Source organism: Hevea brasiliensis, chromosome 1 (assembly GCF_030052815.1).
Source record: "Hevea brasiliensis isolate MT/VB/25A 57/8 chromosome 1, ASM3005281v1, whole genome shotgun sequence".
In the NCBI taxonomy this organism is placed as follows: Eukaryota; Viridiplantae; Streptophyta; class Magnoliopsida; order Malpighiales; family Euphorbiaceae; genus Hevea; species Hevea brasiliensis.
This window is the reverse complement of record NC_079493.1, coordinates 110,768,766-110,790,815: the sequence shown is the minus strand read 5'-3', so window position 1 is coordinate 110,790,815 and position 22,050 is coordinate 110,768,766. Positions and strand designations below refer to the sequence as shown.

General features: G+C 34.0%; 3 protein-coding genes across 7 annotated transcripts; 1 reads left to right on the top strand and 2 right to left on the bottom strand.

Annotated features, from left to right (window-relative positions):
* Window positions 1-756: 756 nt before the first annotated feature.
* LOC110653453 (uncharacterized) lies at window positions 757-7,736 on the top strand. 2 transcript variants are annotated; one of them, XR_002494568.2, is made up of 5 exons: window positions 757-1,131; window positions 2,143-3,573; window positions 3,770-3,795; window positions 5,210-6,165; window positions 7,531-7,736. XR_002494568.2 is itself a non-coding variant. In XM_021809103.2 (4 exons), the coding sequence occupies exons 2-4, from the start codon at window positions 2,241-2,243 to the stop codon at window positions 5,987-5,989; spliced, it is 2,139 nt and encodes a 712-aa protein (XP_021664795.2). In that variant the 5' UTR covers window positions 757-1,131; window positions 2,143-2,240; the 3' UTR covers window positions 5,990-6,383. The 2 variants fall into 2 exon arrangements, 1 of the variants encoding a protein (XP_021664795.2); XM_021809103.2 differs by lacking the exon at window positions 7,531-7,736 and having other exon boundaries at window positions 5,210-6,383.
* Window positions 7,134-9,511, bottom strand: LOC110653455 (SNF1-related protein kinase regulatory subunit gamma-1-like). 2 transcript variants are annotated; one of them, XM_058147234.1, is made up of 7 exons: window positions 9,160-9,511; window positions 8,899-9,074; window positions 8,704-8,811; window positions 8,426-8,608; window positions 8,044-8,126; window positions 7,744-7,935; window positions 7,134-7,658 (listed from the first exon to the last, which is right to left on the bottom strand). In XM_058147234.1, the coding sequence occupies exons 1-7, from the start codon at window positions 9,416-9,418 to the stop codon at window positions 7,289-7,291; spliced, it is 1,371 nt and encodes a 456-aa protein (XP_058003217.1). In that variant the 5' UTR covers window positions 9,419-9,511; the 3' UTR covers window positions 7,134-7,288. The 2 variants fall into 2 exon arrangements, with proteins under 2 accessions (XP_058003217.1, XP_021664796.2); XM_021809104.2 differs by having other exon boundaries at window positions 8,426-8,587; window positions 9,160-9,430.
* A 448-nt stretch (window positions 9,512-9,959) lies between these two features.
* LOC110653452 (glucose-1-phosphate adenylyltransferase large subunit 1) lies at window positions 9,960-16,520 on the bottom strand. 3 transcript variants are annotated; one of them, XM_021809101.2, is made up of 15 exons: window positions 16,211-16,518; window positions 15,604-15,950; window positions 15,349-15,471; window positions 14,849-15,019; window positions 14,236-14,328; window positions 14,014-14,097; window positions 13,870-13,925; window positions 13,666-13,759; window positions 11,955-12,140; window positions 11,604-11,684; window positions 11,154-11,240; window positions 10,936-11,040; window positions 10,742-10,848; window positions 10,505-10,565; window positions 9,960-10,417 (listed from the first exon to the last, which is right to left on the bottom strand). In XM_021809101.2, the coding sequence occupies exons 2-15, from the start codon at window positions 15,835-15,837 to the stop codon at window positions 10,316-10,318; spliced, it is 1,584 nt and encodes a 527-aa protein (XP_021664793.2). In that variant the 5' UTR covers window positions 15,838-15,950; window positions 16,211-16,518; the 3' UTR covers window positions 9,960-10,315. The 3 variants fall into 3 exon arrangements, with proteins under 3 accessions (XP_021664793.2, XP_021664792.2, XP_021664794.2); XM_021809100.2 differs by having other exon boundaries at window positions 15,604-15,899; XM_021809102.2 differs by lacking the exon at window positions 11,604-11,684 and having other exon boundaries at window positions 15,604-15,899; window positions 16,211-16,520.
* Window positions 16,521-22,050: the final 5,530 nt, after the last annotated feature.

Sequence of the window (22,050 nt, the reverse complement as noted above, 5' to 3'; positions counted from 1 at the left end):
TTGGCCTTAAAATGGAGAATTATTTTCACGCGGCTTGCTCTCAAAAAAGGCCAAAATATTAAAATAATAAAATATATTTTTTAATTATTTATTTTAATAATATTTAAAATAAAATTTTTATTAAAAAAATAATTTAAATGCTCTAAATTCAATGTCAAACCCTGCGCCGCTGCTGTACTGTCGCCTCTGTTTTCAGAATTACATTTTTTTTTTATAAATACTTCCAACGGAGGAGCAATGGAAGATATTTTTTCCACTTGGCGAAGCGAAGATGAAGATATTTTTTAAAACAAATGGTATCTCAGTGGCAACCATGGCACTCACCAAAGCCACTGTATTTGAATTTATTAGTACTTTTAATATTTAAATTTATTTCAAATTATTTAAAACATCTTAAATTCAATTATTAATAATTAATCATTTTCATCTTTAAAATAATTCGACGAATATAATAAATTTTTTTAGAAGATTCAATGACTATTATGATATTATTTATTAAAATTAATTATATTGATTATTTTTTCCAGTTTTTTATTTTATTATTTTAAAAATTAATAATTTTTCAACTTATATCTAAAAGTGAATTATAAAAATGTAACTTAAATTATTAAAATAAAATAAAATAAATAATAATTTAAATTATAATTGATACATTTAGCATTATTTTTTTAATTTTTTTTAAAAAAGTGAGGCACCAATTGCGAAAAAGTGCGGGTGTGGGGTCCTTCTCTCTCTTAAATCGTCGGCTTGCGAGTTTGCGTTTAATCGAATGGAAGAGATTCACAATAGTAAAAAAGAAAGGAGGCCAGAGGAGCAGAGATAGCTCGGCTCTTGACCTTGGTAGGTAGATCGTAGATTCTTGCTCGCTTGCTCGCTCTCTGCTCTCTCTTCTTCTTCTTCTTCTTCTTCTTCTTCTTCTTCTTCTTCTTCACAACCTGTCTCTCTGCTTTCTTCACACCTCCTTGTCGTTTCCACAAATTCCCACAAATTTCAGAATTCCTAACTTAAAAAAGAAACCAAGAAGCCGACACGCCTCCTCTTTCTTTCCTTATCCTCCTTTTAGTCTCTGTCTGGATCTGCCACTTCTGAGCCTGTTTCGTCGTCCCTTCGATGCGTTTCTTTGTAAAACTCGTAAGTTCGTTTTACGATTTTAATTTTAGTCTGTTCTTTATTGTTTTAAGTGGCTGCTGCTGTTTCCTACTTCCTTCTTGATGCTGCCGCTGTTAGATGTTAATATTCTTTCCGTTGTTTTCTTGCTTCTTTATGAATACACGTAGGCGTATCATTATCTGTTATGTATACAGTGTTAGGCTTAGTTCCATCTGCAAAATTCTATACTATGAGGAAGAGGCAATTACATGTTTTGTTGTTTGTGTTTTGCAATTTCTTTTTTTTAATTTCTTGATTATCTTCAATTGTTGAAGAGATACTACTGAAAATTGCGGTTTCTTTTCCAAATTGAATGTAGAGGAATCCATTTGCTTCTTTTGGTCATCTGGGTTCTTCGCATATGACATGGGAAGTATTCATAGTTTGTGTTCGACATTTGTTTCAATAATGGCAAGTAAAAAAATTACTTACCTGTAGTTTGGAGCTTGTTTCAAGTTGAAAATATAGTAAAGCTTAACGCATTTCGAAGAATTTCAACCGCACTGATGGAACTGCATTCACACTTCAATTCCAATTCAGTCCTTTGCCGGAATAATTTCTTTTCACAGAAGGGTGGATTTGAAAGTTTGGAATTCTTTGAAAATTGCATCAAAACTAGTTCCAAACCATAGGGTGGTTACACAATCCTGTCCTCAGTTGGTGATACTTTTTCTAGTTTCCTATAATTTATAATTTATAATTTATAATTTCATTCATTCATTATTATTAGTAATATATCTTGGTTTCAATAAATTGGTAAGAAGAAAGAAGGGTGTGATTATGATTGGAACGTCTAAGGTAAAAGGAAGAAGGCTGTGATTATATGATGAGCTAGGTCAATGCTAAACTTAGAATTTGCAAATTTGAGGTAATTGCCAAATATAATTTGAATATCGTCATTTCCTCCTTTTCATTCCCATTTTTTGCTAGGTAGAGCAATCATGTGCTCCTCAAAATTTTGGCTTTAACATTGCTTTTGGACTGCATCTTCAGGTGACTTTTGGTGAGCGCTTGAGGGAAAGTAACACTTTTGATGAGCGCTTGAGGGATAGTAATACTTTTGACGCATAATTCAGCAGTTCCTCCTTATCATGTCTGATCGGGTTGTAAAATCAGAAAATGACAAGGACAAAATTCCTGAAAAGTGCTTGCAGCCCCACAAATCTATTTGGATGTCTCACTGGACCCACACAAGTTACAGGTCAGTGAATGATATCCATAATCAATTATCACATCGTTATGAATCTGGGGAAGGTAGTTGCAGAGCTAAGCATCATCCTTTACCTGGTGGTCCAGAGATGGATGCAGACAGCTCTAAATTTGTGAAAGAATTTAGAAAAATGCATAATAATTCCTTTATGAATGAGAGCTCTAAATTGAAACATGAAACATTCAAAGGCCAGCATTTTCCAATGTTCAAATCTTCTCAAAATAGAGGGGGCATTTTATCTCTGAAGAATGTTGATTCTTCTAGCCATCATGGAGTCATAAGGTCACAAATTGGTCCTACCTCTGGATGTGATTTTTCTCTAGGTGTAACTGATACATGTTTACCCTCAATGCTTGAGTCGACTCCTTCCAAAATAGACACTCAATCAACAGGATCTCATTCTGAGTCTGGGGGCACAACATCAAATCCAGAGCAGCAGGTCAAATCCAATAAATTGCTTGAAAATAATGGAATAGCTTTTTCAGCACCTCTTAAGGATGAATTTATGGGGTCAACTTCTAGAGTTATGCCATCTGAATTTAACAGTGGAAGGACTCCAACTGAGTTCTTTTTCCACAGGCAAGAATACATTGATCAACCAAGTGGTACCTTTTTTGTTGATGAGAAGGAAATGAATAGCAATGCAGCTCCATTAATGCATAATCCCTCAACAAATGATAATTGCCTAAGAGACTTTGATGGTGAACAGTTCCAGAAGATGCTAAATAATTCTGATGGTAAATTATTCCCTAACCAGATCAGGCCCCCAGAGGCAACATTATTTCATGGATCTTATGAACCACCAAGAATTCCCTCTTCTGTTCATGATGTGAAGACTATGAAAATATGTACCACTATTGACTCTGTAAAAGAGTTCTTCACAGGTCCTTCAAAATTTGCACAAACTACTCACCACTTCTTGTTCACTAAAAAGACTGATGTAAACTTATCTGATGGAGGTCAAACATTCAGAGAATCCATGATATCCACCAAAATTGAAGGAAAACCAACGAGTGAGTTCCTCAGCTTATCTCCGGATTATGGTTTGAATGTTAAGCAAGGAGTGAAACTGCAAACTCTGGACAGCTCCACAGATAGTGAAGGAAAAGAAAACATTGAAAATGTCCACACTTCTGCAGTTGATTTAAAGAATGAATCATCAGCTGAAACTCATACCATGGACATGGATACTCTCCCGGGGAACCATCTCTTTGGTACGTGTTTACTGTATCTCACATCACATGTTGAGGACATAGTGTCACGTGGACATAGATGTGTTTCCATGTTTTGGAACCCAAGATAGAAAATTATGATAACAAATATAGATAGTCTTGTTAAGGTCTAGTATTTTGCTTAATTTAGTGCTTGTATTGGTTTGTTATTAAGTCCCTTTTTTTGTTCTTATTGTAGGTGTGGCTTCATCCCTCTCAAATAAGGTAAATTTTGTCATATTTTAATCATTTTAGTATGTACCCTCAAGTGCTTCCTGAAAATCAGTTGCATTCTCAAAACAGAGTAAAGTATAAAATATTAAAATAACGTTTTCTGGAAGTTTCTTCAAAAACAAGTAGATAATGAATTCTCCTTCTATTTAGGTAAAAAATTTTAACATAATTTTTGGTTTTTCCTTTGGTTTAGGTCAAAGAGTTTATACGCCTTGGTAGTTGCAATTAAAGGGATATGGGTGGGTTGTTAGGTTGAGCTTTGCCAAAAATGTACTACCAGTCTCAAACATGTTTGTGCTGTGCAGCACTTGATGTGTAGTATAGGAAGAATATATTTATGAATTATTTTAATTTAATTTTTCATTATGAAATTAGTAAATTTACGTTTCTTTTAGGCTCGTTTGTTATTTTCTGTGAAAAATATTTTCTAAAAAATAAATTAATTTTTTTTTTGTTTGGTATGACATTTAGAGTCAACTGGAAAATTTCTACAAAAAAAAAGTCCATTGGAAATAATTAAATTCATTGTCAAAAACTAAGTGAAAAGGGGCCTTAATTAGGAGATTTATATTGTTTTGCATTTTATTATAATTTAGGCAGTATTTTATTATTTATGAATTGATTGTTGATTTGCCATTCCTAATTAGTGTTGGACTAATATTTTCTTGTTTAGAATTCTGTTATATACACTTAAGTTCTCTAGGTATTTTGGTTGACTATTTGATGTAGAACCAACAGAGTAAGAGAAACAAATTCTCAGAAGGGGATGACAAACAAAGTCTCAACATCTATTAATTCTCAACTAATTGTGTTCTATTGGTTCTCCTCTTATTTATTTATGTCATCTATTATATTTTTACAGTTTGATATATATTTCTGTGTTCATTGATAATGATGTTCTCTGTTTTTTAGACTGAACAGCAACTTGACCGAAAATTTATAACATACAAACACACAGGCATGTAAATGCAGGCAAACATAGTTTAGTACTCAGTGCTGAAATGTATGGGGGTATTTGAATGTCATAGTATATGTTTTTAAATACATAATAGAATAGAAGTATGCCTATGGGTGTGTCTGAATGTGAGGCAAACCTGAAGCGCATATAGGTGCTTTGAAGAAGGCAGTCAACTGTGAGATGTATGCACTAAATACAAAGCATTCCCATTTGCAGCAGAATATGTGCTTTAAAAACTAATCACATATGAAGTATCATTATTTTTCAACCTATCCACAGTGTGCAAGTGCAACAGCGATTTTTTTTTTTCAAACCAAAAGCAATAGGATTGGATTCAACCACACATAAAAAAGTCTTAGCAATTTTATTTGTCTTATAACTTGTTTTAAGCTACATATACTCATATTCTGCTTGCTCTTAGTCATTCATTAGTTATGAATTTTGCAGGACATTGAGGTGGCCCAAAAGTCACCAATATCTCATACCGCAATAGCTTCAGACAAAGAAGGGAGTAAAGGCAGACTGCCTAACGTAGAGTTACCTGATATTAACCAGGAACTTCCTGTAGTCTCAGGAGTGGCAAATTCAGCAGATGATGCAGAGACAAGCACCTCCAGAACCCAGAGTTTAGATATGGAACACTTTCTTTCCTATGCTGAACATCCCACAAATTTAAAATCTAGTGCTTGTGCTGATAGTCCACTGGGATTGGATCCATATAGCAGATGGGTTAAACGTCTCAAACCAAGTGCTTCAGAGTCTTTTGCTCATGGTACTAAGAGCTCAAAAATGGGGGAAGCCTCTTCCCATGAAAAAGTTAACAAGTTCTTCAGCAAAATACTTAACTGTAGCAAAACTAGTTCAGATCCAAAGATGGGCAAGTCTTCTGGTAAAAAACAGATGGTTATAGATCAGACTGCAGAATCAATGAGGAATGCTGAATCCTCTTCCTCTGACTCAGTGAGGAAAAGTCAAGACATTACACTTTCGCATGCTTGGATCCAAAGATGGTGTCATAAGCCAGCTTCATCATCCAAAAAGAAGCCTGAAGCTGTGGTGATTTGTCAACCTCAGAGTTCAAATGCAACAGTAAACAACTTCCAGAAGAAGCAGTTTCCAAGCATTGCTGCTATGGCTTTGATGGGGAAGGCCATGACTAGTTTTCGTCCATGTGAATTCAGGAAAAGAGGGTCGTTTGTAGTTTGGAATACCAGAGGATTGGGATAAGTTGTTCTGAGCAATTAATGCCGGGAATGAACAGTTGACCAAGCAGTCTTGAGGATGGCATTGGTTATATCAATGCTTGATAGTATTTCAACAAAAGGAATAAATCTGTGGCTATCAAGCACCTATAAAATCAGTGGAAAGGATGTGGAAGTTTATATAGCCTGAATGTTGCTCTGGTAAGCACCCTGCTTGAATCTGTTCCCCTTTTGGGCCCTTTTTCTTTCTTTGCCCCTCCATGTGGACAGAATAGTATTTTGAATGGGTCATTTGATAAAGATTCGGTGGAGGCCTTGTTTCTTAGGGGTTGAAAGGACCAATGCCAATCTCTATCTCTTGATATTGTAAATTTGACAGCAGTTAGCGATGTTGCAAATGTACTCCCTTTTATCCTTCATATTTACTGCAATGGAGCTTGAGCAAAGCCTGGGATCAAGAGAAAATATAAATATACAGAATATAGGGGCACGTTTCTTTAGACCTAGATGCGTAAAAGTTTTGCATGCGTCTTTCCAGTCTACATATACACAAAAAAAACATTGTCAGACAATAATTGCTTACCAAGTAGGGTGAAACTCATCTCAAATCCACATCACTTTCAAAAATATGACCTTTGGTCTTTATATTTTACTATAATCCATTTTAATGGGTCAAGCACATGCATGATGAACGTTATTAGAGAACAATAATGAGCTATTTTTGAAGCAGGCAATGTGTTGTTTATCCTGTAAGCCGTAGGAAGGGGGATGTCCAACTTAGGTAGATGGTGTAAATGGAGGGATGTCCAACTTAGGTAGATGAGAAAAGAATGAACCACGTGAAACAATTTTCCTTTTCAATGTTGCATTCAGCACTTTTTTTCATATTTCTCTGATATTATACTACATATTTAGAATTCTCGAAAAAAGGTAATGCATTATTTATTTATTTACAATGCATTATTTATTTATTTATTTACTTATTGTTTCCATATTACGTTGTTGTGCTCTTTGCATTTATGCATTTCTCTTTTTCTCCGAGTGATGATCAACTGCTTTTTTGCTTAAACAGTAATTTGGTTTTCTTGCATAGGAAACTGATCTGAGAATTAATAATGAATGTTGAGATTTGGTTGCTGAAAGCTTTAGTTGTATAATAACAAATTAAATAAGGGCAAGTCAATGTTCCCAGGGTTCATTATCATTCCCTTTTCTCACTCTTTCCAGCAACATATCAAGCTCCTTTGGCTTGAACATCTGACTTGCAAGGATATTATCTTGCTTCTCAAAAATTGGGATATTGAATTTCAACGCTGAAAAAGCGTTAATGATGACAAATCATGGTTCCATTTTTGACCAGACAACCTGTCTGTTCTAGAGCAGATTCAAAAAAACCACCTCCATGAATGGCTGAATCAATGCAAGGGGGAGAAAACTGAATGATTATATCTCTTAATGTGAGCATGCCCGTTGGCTGGTGTGAATCATCAACTAGAAAGCAAAAACTGCCTTTTGCATCTGCTAATTTGTTCATTGCTTGCTTGAGTGTGTTGCTTCTTTTGGCAGTGACTGGAGAGTACATTCTTGGAAGGAAGCTGCTTCTTAGGCGGAGTGCCTCCAGGTCTGGTTCAATGGTAGGATCAGCATTAACTATTGCAGTTGCTGTGTGAATGAATTCCCCCATGGTTAGTTTTCTGTGACAGTGCAAATCCTCATTATTTTGTCCATATTATTAGTAGGCTGATACCAGAGGTAGAAGAAATCTTATGCCACACTTACCTTCTATCATTAAATAGTTCATTATTCTCCAAAAGAAGATAAACATCACTGTTCCTAAGGCAACCGATGAGCTTTTTAGTTTCTCGATTCACAACTGCAACTGAACCTATTCGGCTTTCCCACAAGATGTGAATAGCTTCTGCTAAGCTGTGGTCTTCATAGACAAGAATGACTCGCCCTTCACTATCAAAGCTGTGTAGGAAAGAAAGATGGGTAAACAAGTAGCTTAATATTTCATAGCTCTTGAAATAAATCAATGGCTTGAATATTCATTGTGAATTTTGTTCTGGTTTGGTGTACCGAAACTCGGACAATGCCTTGTCTGCAATACCATCAAACCACTCTAGTCCACTCGACTGAAGCAGCAGCTGGATCACTGCATTCTACCAAAAGATCCAGCAATTATGTGTTAAAGCATAACAGAAACTTCAAAATCTCATATACATAGTAATTTCTGTTCAGGAAAGATAACTCTAGTAATTACAAGTGACTACCTAGTAACTGGAGAGCGACAAATAATCAAATACATTCTTGCAACATTTTGACGAGGTGATGCGATATATATGATTTCAAAACATGTTTCAATGAGAAAACTGCTTGAGGAAGGCACTACTAAACTTACCAGTTTTCAAGATGCTGGTACAATTTAGAACGTACAAGTTGCAGCCTGCTAATTAATTACCTGTGTTACAAAACCAATGATCTGAAAGTCCGATTGCTCAATAACAGGTACAGCCTGCAGCCGATGATGCTTCGACAAAAGCATCAGAACATGAAACAGTGTGTTGTCCAAGTTTACAGGGAAAAAAGGATCCCAAAGGAATGACTTGGCTAACTCTCCCACCTGTTCATTCAATAAACATAACTAACCCAAACAGCTTATCGAGAGGAGTCCAAAAACATTTGAAAACACAATGTTGAAACATTTGAATTGCAATCAAAGGCCAGTGTCCAAAATACCTTTGTCTGTCCGATGTCAGGACTTTGTTCAAGCATTGTAAAGAAGCTACTTCTGCCAGTCTCATCTCCTCCATTTTTCTTGGCTTGGATATCAACTTTTTCACATTCCTTGTGAAAATAAAACCTATTAGTTTGGTCGAAATGTATTATTACATAAATATTAGTGAAAAAAAAGCCATGGAGGGAAAGACTTGCCTCAAGAGACCAAAGAAACAAGCTGACAAAATCTATGAACCCCATATAGTGATCTGAAATTCTTCCAACTGTGGCATCAGATTCTACAACATCAGCAATAGGAGCACCAGACACATTCTCCTCGTACAATAATTGTATTGCATCTTTTACACCATCCCCAGCTTTCAATTCCACAACTAAAATAAGCAGGATCATAGAAACAACACCAGTTTGTTCTCAAATTAAAAAAAAAAAAAAAAGAAAAAAGATTGTCGAATGTACCAGGAGAGTTTTGGATGCCAGGAATAGAACTGATAGGAATGCGGTCAAGAAACGTTTGAAGAGCACTGCCAGGGTCGAGTTGTTGTTGGTGTTCGTGATCATTCGCCTTGTTTTCTACCACCCTCCTACCATCTTCTAGGACTTTCATTCCAACTTCAACTTGCCTGAGATCCATCTTCTTTCCTTGTTGCATTGTTAGCTTTCTCTGTTTAATTTCTTCTCTCTTTGCCTTGGTTTCTTGTTTTCTCTGTATCTCCATAAGCCTCTTCCCCCTTCCTCGCCTGGCAAAACCCACATCTCTCTGTGCATATTGGAAATGTGTCGTGACAGGAAAGCTCCAAGTGTCAGTTTCTTTGTTGCTTTCAGGCTATAGTTGCCACGGCAAAGGAAAGAGAAGTTATTGCCCAGCCTCAGTACTACGTGCCAATCCTCTTAGGGAGCGTGCATATATATCCAATTTACAATATTTTTTTTATAATTAATTTTAACTGCAGCTAAAATTTAAAATTTTAAAAATATTCCAATATTATTATACCTAAAATCATTACCAAAATTAAAAGATCTCTTATTTCAATTTCAGTCTAAATTAATCAAACTAATAAAAAGGTTTGAAGCAGAATGAAAGTGACATTTTGAAACTGATAAATAACTGTATGTGTTGGGAAATTTTACCAGTCTGATGAATAGATGAGAAAATGCTTAGAAACATTAGGATTCTCCTGCTTCGCAATTAACTTCAGTATTGACATGGAGAATGATTACATTTTTAAACAGTAATATCATGAGTGTTAAAGAGTGAATTAGCACAAGTAATGGCTTATTATATTATTAAAAATTCATACTGATACAGAGTTTACCTAGTCTTCCAAAGATATGTACTCTATAAAGAAACTAAGTAGCCAACTGATAGGCTCCTTTAGATTTATTTGGGCTCTTACTGCGATCATAACTCTAGAATGAAGCTCTAGTTTTATGTGCAACGAGGAGCCGATAATTTTACACGACAAAGAAGGGTGCAGCTTGCTTCTTCTTAAGAGACCAAAATGCTGCCCTTGTCATCACTCATCAAGTCAGCTTCTTCACTAGGCAATCAACAATGTACCTATCTCAACACCCTTGTACAGCTAGTCAGTCCTTGAACATGCTCTGTGTCCATTTATATCACTGTGCCATCCTCTATTGTTGCCTTATCCAATATAATTGTGATTCCAGACCGAATGTAAAATCCTTCTTCTGGCTTATCTGCTTCTTGCACGCCCTGCAAAGCAAAAAATCAAGATTCATTTTACACTTCCTGTACAGATCTATGAACAGACACTTTCTGTAATTCAGAGGTATCACTTACATCTTTGTTTTCAATGACCACATTTTTTCCTATCTTCGCGTTCTTGTCAATTATGCAGTTCCTGCAGAGAAGAGTTCATAAGCTTATTATCAGAAACTCATCATCTTTGTAACGTCAATATCTTTGTTTAGTTTGCACAAACTGATAAAAAAGGTGGGGAGGGGGGAAGCATTATTTCTATATTGTATTTGAGTAGCTTATTTTATATCGTAGCTTATTTAATATCGAGTACAGTACTTGATCTTTGTGTTCCTTCCAACACCAATGGGTACCTTCCCCTCTGCTAGAAGAGATGCGATCTCAGCTTCAGTTTGGTAGTAGTCAGCACCCAACATCAGAGTGTCCTAAATTTGGACATTAGAGAGTTACTAATCACTCAACCATGTCATCACAGCAAAATCTAATTAAGTGAGGAGACTATCATAGATAACCTTTAGCTCGACACCATAATCTAAACGTGAGCGTTCACCAACCACAGAGTGGTGGATAGTACATTCTCTCAAGAAGCATCCATGAGATATTATTGCATCTATAATCTGCCAAACCCAACAGAAGAATGAGAAGCAAGATAACTTGATGAGGCCACACAAGTGAGAAACAAGATAGCCCAATGATGTTGCAAATTTTATCCCAAAGGATGGCAGCATACCCGGCATTTATCAATTTTGGTTGGTGGTAGGAATTGAGGAGATGTGTAGAAGGGTGTCTTTGGGTCATAAAACTCGAACTCTGGAGGCTGCAAAAGAGATATAGTAATTTGCAGCATTTAGTCTTGCTACAATGAAAAGAAGAAAGTTCCAGATCATGGATACTTACATGTGATTCATTGCAAATACACGATATAAACAAGTTCATGCATCAGTGCTGGCTAGCATAAATAATGACATACATTCTCATGTTATGATTTACAATATATAAAGAACAATAAATTTTGTGGGGTAAATGAAAGCAACAGTGTCATACTTTCTTCAGGGATGAGCTATCATATGTCTATGTCCTTTTGTGGCATGCCACTAGTATACAGATAATAGAGTAACGTGGATAACAAAAGGAGATATTGAATTGAAAATATCCACTACCAAAATTATAAAATACCAACGTCTTCAGTGAAAGCCAAGTTAGCTTCATAGAATGTCTTTATTGTTCCTACATCTTCCCAATAGTCTCTAAAAATATATGCCTGTTAGAAGTCACAAGAAAATTATGGCATTACACACATATACATAGTACAGGAGTAGAACAACATAAATCTTAACGAGCAAGGTGCTCAAATTTATATTACTTCATGAAATAGCTATGTATTCTATGCACCATGGTCAAAAGAGGGAGAACAAGAAAAGGAAAAGGGGGAGGAATTGTTCTATTCTAGACTGAAAGTCCATCATCCTAACAGAAATGATGAGAAAACAGATTAAAGACTATATATTTCAACATTTTAGACTATTCTTACTTGGACATTGTGCTCCATAACTGCTGCAGGAATGATTTCAGATCCAAAGTCGTTCGATGTAGGATATCTCCACCTTAAAAGCTTCAGCAGAATCTCAGTCCTAAACACATAGACTCCCATTGATGCAATATAGGGGAATTTCAGGGCATCTTGCGGAGACAATCCTAGATGAGTGGTATCTGCTTGCTGCATGGAATTAAACATGGACATTCTAGTTAAATTCATGTCATTTGTTATTTTAGGTTTCTTTATTACTTTTATCACTTGATTGTAAGGTAATGACATAGGGAAATGGGATAATCAGAATGTAAGGTCTTATTACAATGATGTTTAACATGGGATAAGAGGAAACTCTATGGATTTAGACTGTTCTGATATCTATAGATTTGAGGAATTTGAGAAAAAGAAGCAAACAGTCACAGTTTAATGCTTAATTAGAACAAATGATTGACAAGGCAAAACTTATAAATCATCACTTTGAGCCAGAATGCAGATGCCAGTACTCTTTGTTCTTTGTAAAGAATCACTTCATTGTGGTATTTCAGGATTCAGGTACTTGAATTACATATCTTTGATAAAATTAGAGACTCACAGGTGTTAATTCAAAGGAAACTATGATGAAGACATATCCAAGCATAAGAGTTGTGCACTCCTCATCTTAGAAGTGTGCATGGTTCCCGTTCTTCCAAACCGAAAAGAATCAAAACAGGAAAAGAACCAATACTATAGGAACCGAACCAAATTGAACTTAACTTTTTTTATTATTTTGGTATTGTTCTAGTTCTTTACCATAACTGAACTGAGAACCATACCAAACTGATTTTCCATGTGTTTTTAAATATCTTTTAGATCCATTATATAATTTCAATGTAATTAATTATGTATGCTTATATGAAATTAAACATCTAATATGTATATGTCAAAAATCTATACAATTACACTCATATTGGTAGATAATTTATAATAAATTTATTTAGACCTTATACCATTTCTTGTTCTTTTTAATTTTTCTTAATAATTCTATAATTACAGAAGTATTAAATCAATTAATTTAGTTAGACTTTATTCATAGTTAACTATTCTAATTATTATATCATATTTAGATACCTAATATTATGAAACAATTATTGCAAATCTTGAACACATGTTAAATTACATAATTAAATGTTTTATTAAAATTAGTTAAGTGATCAAATCTATTATGTGATAAAATGAAGTAAACTAGTAATGAATAGAACTACAAATCGAATGAAAGTGTTACATAAATTTATTATAATTTAATGAAAAATATGATATTATTAATTATGTAAATATATATTTATTATAAATAATATAATGTACTATGTAATTGTATTAATTGTATTTAGTGAAAGAAATATTAAAATATTTTAAGTTAATGATTAAATTACATTATATTAAAATTTTAAATTGTATTTATATTAAGAAAATAAATTCTATTTTAATTTCAAAACTTAAACTAAATGGATAGATCAAAACTACTTAGCTATGAGATTTGTCAACTTAACACAACCTAAAACCCTGTAATGTAGTCATCAAGAACTGAGGCCCAAACCGGAAAAAGAACTGGAGCACCAAACTGTATAGAGAACTGAGATTTGGTTCGGTTCTAAGTATCTTTGGCTCTAGTTTTGAGGAAAAAAAAAGAAACAAGGTTCGGTTCTGGGGTTTCGAGCTAAGCCCTAGTCCTTACCATTGATCTCAGTTCAGCACCACTTGGTTTTTCAGCAAAATGGACAATTCGTCCCCTGTTGTCTATCTTCACCAAACCATAATCAGATGCACGGCTGCAACGTATACACTCCAAGCTTAGATGAAATATCAGAGACTTACAACTCAGTGAAATAAACAAAATATGAAAAATATGATTTGAAGCACAGATAAAGACTAAAAAAACCTCTCACTGACTGCAGCACATGAAATTGTGATATCAGCATTGCTGTCAACATGATGCTGTTGATCCATAGCAAATGGGTAAGCCAGATGTTAAAAAATTTCAAATAAAATATGTGTCGATGATATTGGGGGAATAATAGCACACCTGCACAAAGTCCATATAATCCATTCGGTAAAGTTGATCTCCAGACAAGATCAGTATATTCTCAACATTCCTGTTCTTGGCATCCTACAAGGACCAGCAGATTTAATCACACTCCCAACACAAGTTCAGAGAGGAGCTGAATTACTATCTAGAGTACAATTAGTTGTATCCATGCAAGCTTAATATAATTCAATGATTGCAGACCAAAGGTTTCATATTCACCTCAAAAACCCAAATAAATTGCCTCACAGCATCTGCTGTTCCTTGGAACCACTGCTTTCCTGCTTCTCCAGGTGTTTGAGTCGCTGCTAGTACCTGTTTGGCAGGTGAGATGCTATTTATTACCTCATGATGAAGGAATCATCAAGTATTACAAATAGAACACAAATGATTTCAAGCAGTTTAAGTCTATTACACATCAAGTTCAATCTGGATAGTTTATTGTTAACGGGACCCTTATACCAAGTGAAACTGTAAAACTTGAAAAGAAAATAAAACAGGTAATCCGTTTTTTCTTATATCACCATGAGAATGAACTTCATCAAAAGCTAAGTTCTTCTCTTCTATCATTGACAAGTTTGCATCCTTTGATCTTAGTAAAGTTTCTTATTCAGTGATTTTAAAAATGGCATTTGATTGTTAATTTCCTTAAGGCTGAGTTTATTTATTTAGTAAATCACAAGGGAAAAATTAATTTCCAACAAGTCTGATTTTCCATTTGTAATCACATGTTTGCGTATTGTTGAATTAAACTCCTATATAATAGGAAAAAAGTACAAAAATGATGCGCTGAATCTGATTGTGAAAACTTCATTGTCCTTGAAAGCAACCATACCTCCACAAATCCGTCTCCAAAGTTGATACCATTTCCAAAGTATGTGCGTGCAAGGTGTCGATTAAGGGAAGCAGAGTTGAATTGGGTCAGTACAAATATCTTGTTAATGCCACTGTTGATGCAGTTGCTCATTGGGATGTCTATTAGCTTATAGCATCCTCCCACTGGTACCTGTAGTAAAGCATGAATTGCATAATGAAAGTATGAAACCTCAAATTTCATAAAAAAAAAATTGCATAGTTCAATAAAAAAATAGACTGGTCAACAATTTGATTGGATGGCTTATTCAGGTTGAACTACATGAGAATTTCATTCTTTAAAAACCGATTTTCTTTCTTTGTCTTCTTTATTTATTTTTTTAATTTAATAAACCTCAGTTCATCCTTAATCAAACCTGCTAAGATTATACATATGCAAGCTTTCAGATTTCTATATACATCATATGTAAATTCATTATTCATTGCACAATAGCCTTAAGAAGATTGGGAACAATTTCATACAGCTGGTGTTGCTGCCCTTCTTGTAAGAGGAAACAATTGAGTCCCTGCACCTCCTCCCAATATGATGGATGCTACATTTTTTGGGTCCACTTTTCGTCTCTCAGAACTTGGTGGTTGTAAGGTCTAAGGTCAAAACTTATGAATGAGATCATATTTAACAAAAGCATAAATTATACAAATTTCAATTCATTAAAATCCAAAAAATGGATCATGTTCAGTCAGAACTACAAAAACAGATTGCAAATTACAACTTACCACAACATCCTTGTGATTATTTGATGTTAAAACAGCATAAGCAACACCAGGTTTAACCTTACTAACATTCCTTCTAGCTCTTAAGCTTCTTGTCGTCTGATTGGACCAAACACTGTTATTTAGACTCCCCCTCATCCTTTCACCCCAAAACTCCTTATCTCCACTCTTGAAACCATCTTTGCTAGCTTTCGCCACATGGGTATTGGCTTTTAAAGCCACACTGCAACAATCCATTGCAATAGTCTCACAAGAACCACAAGATGATGACGATGATGATGGATCACACTTCAAAAATGCTTCAGTCCCAAAATAGCAGTTACAAATCCCAATGAAGAAGAGTTCCAAAACTTAAGTAATCAAATAAAGCACAGATCACATAAAGATTAATGCATTAAAATTGAAATGAATATACATATAAAATGAATGACAGTTGTGTCACATGCTCTAACTCACTCACTCAAGAATAATGTTAAAATTCGTAAAAGTTAAAATCTGCCGAGTACCAAGACTAGAAAAGTTCTTAATAATCAAGAATCTAAGTACCCAGAAGCTCAAGAGCCAAACTTTTGACTAAAAATATAAAAAGATCAAAGCAGAAAACACATACCAAAAGGTGGCTTGAAGATTAAATCACCAGATATGAAAAAATTCCGTAGGAGTTGGGGAAAGTGATGAAGTAAGCTTTTAGATGGATGAATATGGAAGTGGAAATGAAGAGGGAAATGCGTGAAACAACGTTGAAGATAGCGGTGTTTATGGCTTTATTGGCCTGTCAGCACTCACGGGAAATCCAGCATTTTTGGGTTTTATACTATAAAAATATTGAATGTGACCCTTCTCTCTCTCTCTCTATAATTGCCACTCCAAGCTTCTGTGTGTTTCCAAGTGTCCACTGCTTTGATCAGTTCAGGTTTCTAGGCTCATCTCTCGCATATACAGAAGCCATTATAAAACAAACATCGCCTTATCAAGGGCCAAATCTACTTTCATATGAAATTTATTTATTTATTTATTTTTTCAGAGACTGAAGTAAGCATTCGAGTCCCATACGAGAAATATAACTCCAATTATTACACTAAATCAGACAATTTGATGTTATGTACTTTAGTGGTATGTTAATTTATAGGTAAATTATAGAATATTCTTAGTGTATTAATTAATATATTATGCATTCACATAAAAATAATTATATAATAAAAATAAAAAAATATAATATATTATTTTATTAATAAAAATACATATATACGGAATGCATATTATAATTTACCTAATTTATATACATCTTATTATTTAATATATGTAAAATTTATATAAATTAACAATTTAGATAAGGTAAAAAAAAAAAAAAAAAATTCCTAAGCTATTGGGTATGACCCATAAACTATATACTTTAGCCACTTATACCGACTTCTCTTTAATCTTTACTATTAAATTTTATCGGCCCTCAACTTTCACCGATTTTGAAACAAGGAATCTTCGAGTTAATTTGAAAAACAACATGCAGAGAAAGAACTTCAACATTAGATCAAGTGATAAAGCACTTGAACAGTACAAAATTTTCCTTCCTCAATGAGAACGAAGGAAAGCAACAAAATCAGAGAGGATCCAAAGACAAAGACCACGCCAGACAAATTGGGATAGAACTAGGCAAGGAGGCACAGAACGACATCCACCTCAGTGACTGCCAATTTACCAAGCTCTGAACAGTTACACACCACATAGCATGGGGAGCTGACTGCCACGTGCAGAGCTTTTCACTAACCCAACTGAAAGAACACTAAATCCCCATTTAAGAGAGGAGTATTTTAACTCCAAAAGGAGATTGAAAACCAGGAGAATCAAAAAGAAACCAGATGAAAAACCAGAGAAAGATATTGTTATTATGTACGATTAATACTAACATTATAATTATTTTAATTTTATATTTTTTATTTACTCGAGCATATTATATCATGAGACTAAGCAATTGGCAAGGTGATATTTATATGATCTTATTTGGAATATATTTGATATAATTAATTAAATTTTCTTTAGGTTATAATTAGCAAGTTATTTAATAATTTTTTTATATTTTAAAAATTTTAAAAGAAATAAAATTACGATATAAAACAAGTAATTGATAGCTAAATATTATATAATATATTAGTTTATTTTGCATTGCCTCTGTGCAATTTCAAGCTGCTAAAATCTCTTATTTGACAGTTTCATTAAATATTTCCCCCAATTATATTATTATTATTATTATTATTATTATTATTATTATTATTATTATTATAAGGATTTAAATATAATAATTATTTTACCTTATTTTTATTAATAAATTTTTTTAGCCTACTTTTTAAGGTTGTATTTAAGTTTATAACATAATATCATAACCTTATTTAGAATTTTAATATTATATTATTTTTTAAAAAAAAAATTAATTGAAAATTAAAAGCCTATAATAAATACCAAATAGAATAATAAAAAAAGAGATTTTTTTTAGAGTTTTCTTTTATTAATTATGAAATATTAGTAAAAAATATCAGATTTTAACAATAATTATTGGGAACCATGTAACCAAGTGCACTTCACAATCGTACTTGGACTACTTACAACAAGACTTTGGACGCTCAATACTCCTATGGCCTACCTGCCAAGGGACGGCTGTGATTACATTGACCAAAAACTCATAATATACCAACGTGTTACGTGTTACCTCCATTTATTTTTATTTATAATTTTTTAAAATTATTTTATTTATAATTATTTATCATTTTAAAAAAATAAAAATATTAATTTTTTTAATTTTATTTTATTAAATATAATAATTATTTATATAATTTTTTAAAATTTCTTTCTCTTTCTAATTAAATGAGAAAAAATAAATTAATTAAATTAAAAAATATTTCATTATAACTTAAATAATTTAATTATTTCTTTAATTATTATGTAAAACTTTTTATCAATAATAAATAAAAATGGATGAAAAGAAGAAGTATATATATTCATAGAGCGTCATCGTCATTGCCGTCGTCATCATCATCATTATCATTTCAAATCATGATATTTAGCTTGACATGAAAATCAAGTATAGAATGGGGTAAATATCATACTTAATTATTTAATTTTATAAGTATTTTCATAAAATTTATTAAATTTTAATTTCATCTCATAAATATCACTGTGATAAGAAATTAATAGTTTCTAATTAATCTGCTGACTTGACAATTATTTTAAAAATAAAATTACTTTATTTTATTAGTTTCTTAAAAAAGATAATGTATAAAATGCATTCAGCTATCCCCATTACCGTCAAACTTAGGGGAGAGCATTTGATTAGTTCAATTTGGAAAAGAAAAATTGAAAACCAAATTGTCAAAATATGTAAACCAGACTGAATCGTTATTCTAAGAATAATCAAACCGAACCAAACCGATCAAACCAATAAATGACTGCTTGATTTGCTTAAATTACATATAAATAATGACAAATTCATTCTTGGATTTCAAGTCAACACAAGCTAGATGATTTTTGTCACGACTTAACCTATGGACCGGACCGGCACTAGGATCTGGGCCAGCCTAAAGCCCCCGATGCCCATAATAAACCTTATTGTTCCCAAACCCATGACCAGACTCACAATTTAGGCCCAATATGCATATAAAATAATTTAAATTAAACTATTATAATTTTATTTCGGGCCAACTTAATCCAATAATTATCCGAATCTAAATTAGGGGAGCCCAGCTCAATCCTATTACATCATTTACAAACTATTTAAAACTCATAAAAATTTTTCATTTGTTAATACAAAAACTTAAATTCATGCAGTCCCTGACAGGATTAATACTACTACTAGTACATGCGGAGTTCTAAATTTCAAATTTAGAGAATAATAATACAATTAAATAATTATTGATAACCTGCGAGAAAAGAAGCAAGTTATTCTGAAAAAGGTCTCATCCTATTGTCGCAAGATAATTTGCGATCGCCTGGACGAGGCTCTTCACTAAAGTGGGAAAAGTGAGGAGTCGCCACTTTAATTTTGAGGGAAATTAAAGAAAACTATTTGTGAAGGTAAATTAAAAAAACAACCACTTCAAAAATAGAGATTCTAGGTTCGGGGTCCGTATACGGGTGGGAAAAGTGTCAGGCACCCCACCTCGTCCTTCAACGAGGGTAAGCAGATTTAACATTATGCCCTTTTATGAATTTAAAAAGATAATTAGAGAGTTGGGATAGTGATGATGTTAATCTTTCGTGCAAAATAAAGGAATACTTGATATTTCACTTATTTTAGGTTGCCCCAAGAACACAAGTTCATGAGATGACCCTTTAGTGAATAGGTGCTGTGTAGAGTTATCTTGTGTATTGTGTTATTTTAATTTGGGTTTTTGTTAAGAGAGCTCAGGTGAGAAGCTTCTCCCGATCTCTAGATATGTTTTATTAAGAGTTTTAAGCGGGAGATTTCGGATAAGGACTCTCCTCCGATCTCCACATATTTTATTAAAGTTTTAACTGAGAATCGGGTAAGAACTCTCCCCCGCTCTCTTAAAGTATTCAGTCTAAAGTGTTTTAAGTGGAAGATCTCGGATAAGAACTCTCCTCCGATCTCCGTGTTTTATTTAAATGAGAATCAGGTAAGAACTCTCCCCTGATCTCTTAAAGTATTTGGTTTAGAGTTTTTTTTTTTTAGTGGAGGATCTCGGATAAGAACTCTCCTCTGATCTCCGTGTTTTATTTAAATGAGAATCAGGTAAGAATTCTCCCTCGATCTCTTAAAGTATTTGGTTTACAGTTTTTTTTTTAAGTGGAGGATCTTGGATAAGAACACTCCTCTGATCTCCGTGTTTTATTTAAATGAGAATCAGGTAAGAACTCTCCCTCGATATCTTAGAGTATTTGTTAGGATCGCATGTCGTAAGGACCTTGAACTAAGAATTCTAGCGCCTGAAGGCGCTAGAAACCCGCGCAAAGCTTCTCTTAACCCACTGATGCCTTATAACTAGAGGGTGGATACAAGACCGAACTTCTCGCCGATCTCCTATGTGATCGCCTCATCAGAGCTCTTTGACTAGCGATATCCGATCTCTTTTGGTTACTAGTCCGGGACCCAATCTCATCTCGATTCCCGCTCTATTATGTTATCTTCTGGGCTCGTTTCGTAGCCTAACCTCATAACTTGTTCCTCTGATCTACTATTCGGCCTTTTGTTATTTTTATTTGTTGGAAAACTTTCACGTTAAGATACTTCTACCAATATTTTTTAAGTTACCTACAATTTGCCCACAACCAGAACACCTATTTTTGAAAGAAATGAAAACTAAGAAGAAATAAATAAAGCTTACGAATGAATAGAAGAAATAAACTCAGGAAATAACTATCAGCCTGAATAATCTACGTTGGGATTTTAGTGCGACTGAACATAATAGAATTTTCAAGAACAAGAACAGATAAAATAAAACGCGAGCATTCGGCAAAATGACAGTTTAGACACTTACCTGTGGGAGGTTGAGGCTATTGAATTAACTCTGGAACCACAAATATTGTAGAGTTCAAAGCTGATGGTCGAAGGACTAATGCTTACTTCGAAGTAACGAGAACCAGGTTCGAATGCAGTTGAGTCGAAGCGATGGTAACTGGGTCGGAATGAAGTAAAGCTTGGAGAATAATATGCTGATGTTAGGGCGATGAAGACAAAACTGAACAAAAAAATGGTCTCGCAGAGTAATGAACCGACACTGAAAATGAAGAATTTCAGGGTCCAAAACTCCTTCAATGGAGATACTTAAGAAAACTGGTTTCTGAAGTTTCTCGATTCTATGAAAGCTTAGAATGGCAAAGTAGCAAGACTGAATCAAATTTCAAAGCCTTTCCACTATAATCACCACCACCTTTTTTGTCTGTCCCTTCTATAGTATTGCATGCAGGTATTTATTAGGAACGGGTGCTCCTTATGAAGGGTCAGGATCTCATCAAGGGAGACGGAGGGTTTAGATTCAAAATGACACAATCCGACGTCTGAAAATTAAAGAGAATCAAAATGGAGGGTTGAGATTTCATTCTGAACATCCGTCCTTTCTTCTTTTAATCCAACGGCTCAGGGTCTTGCCTTACAAGTTGGATCCGAAGGTTGGGAATAAAAAGCGCTGATCCTGTCGTCTACTTTTTGATCCAAGGGCTCCGGGTTTGTCCTTACAAGTATGATCAACAGTGGAGATCGAGGTGTACCAAATTGCCATAACTGTTTTGGCGTCTGTCAACTAGGTAGGCGTTTCTGCGACTGAAGCGTGCGGTGAAGATTTGATCCGCCTGCAACGCTTTAACTAACTCGGCTCTGATTATGAAAAGAGTTGATTGAAAGTTATTTTAATCCCTTCGTACTTTTCGATCTCTATTTCTTCCGATCTCCTTATTATGACCCTCTCCTTTTCCGATCCCTCTAGTATCAGGTCCCTTCTCATT

What these genes read in the sequence shown, in the direction of transcription:
- LOC110653455 (XM_058147234.1), bottom strand. Translation starts at nt 9,418, where the DNA reads ATGGAGATACAGAGAAAACAAGAAACCAAGGCAAAGAGAGAAGAAATT. An exon ending in TGTTTCTTTGGTCTCTTGAG is followed by an intron (nt 8,812 to 8,898) that starts GCAAGTCTTTCC and finishes TATTTTCACAAG; the next exon opens with GAATGTGAAAAAGTTGATAT. An exon ending in AAGGCATTGTCCGAGTTTCG is followed by an intron (nt 7,936 to 8,043) that starts GTACACCAAACC and finishes TTTCCTACACAG; the next exon opens with CTTTGATAGTGAAGGGCGAG.
- LOC110653452 (XM_021809101.2), bottom strand. Translation starts at nt 15,837, where the DNA reads ATGGATTGTTGCAGTGTGGCTTTAAAAGCCAATACCCATGTGGCGAAA. An exon ending in AATTTATTTGGGTTTTTGAG is followed by an intron (nt 14,098 to 14,235) that starts GTGAATATGAAA and finishes TGGTCCTTGTAG; the next exon opens with GATGCCAAGAACAGGAATGT. An exon ending in TGGTCATTGAAAACAAAGAT is followed by an intron (nt 10,418 to 10,504) that starts GTAAGTGATACC and finishes TTTGCTTTGCAG; the next exon opens with GGCGTGCAAGAAGCAGATAA.
- LOC110653453 (XM_021809103.2), top strand. Translation starts at nt 2,241, where the DNA reads ATGTCTGATCGGGTTGTAAAATCAGAAAATGACAAGGACAAAATTCCT. An exon ending in CCCGGGGAACCATCTCTTTG is followed by an intron (nt 3,574 to 3,769) that starts GTACGTGTTTAC and finishes TTCTTATTGTAG; the next exon opens with GTGTGGCTTCATCCCTCTCA. An exon ending in CTTCATCCCTCTCAAATAAG is followed by an intron (nt 3,796 to 5,209) that starts GTAAATTTTGTC and finishes TGAATTTTGCAG; the next exon opens with GACATTGAGGTGGCCCAAAA.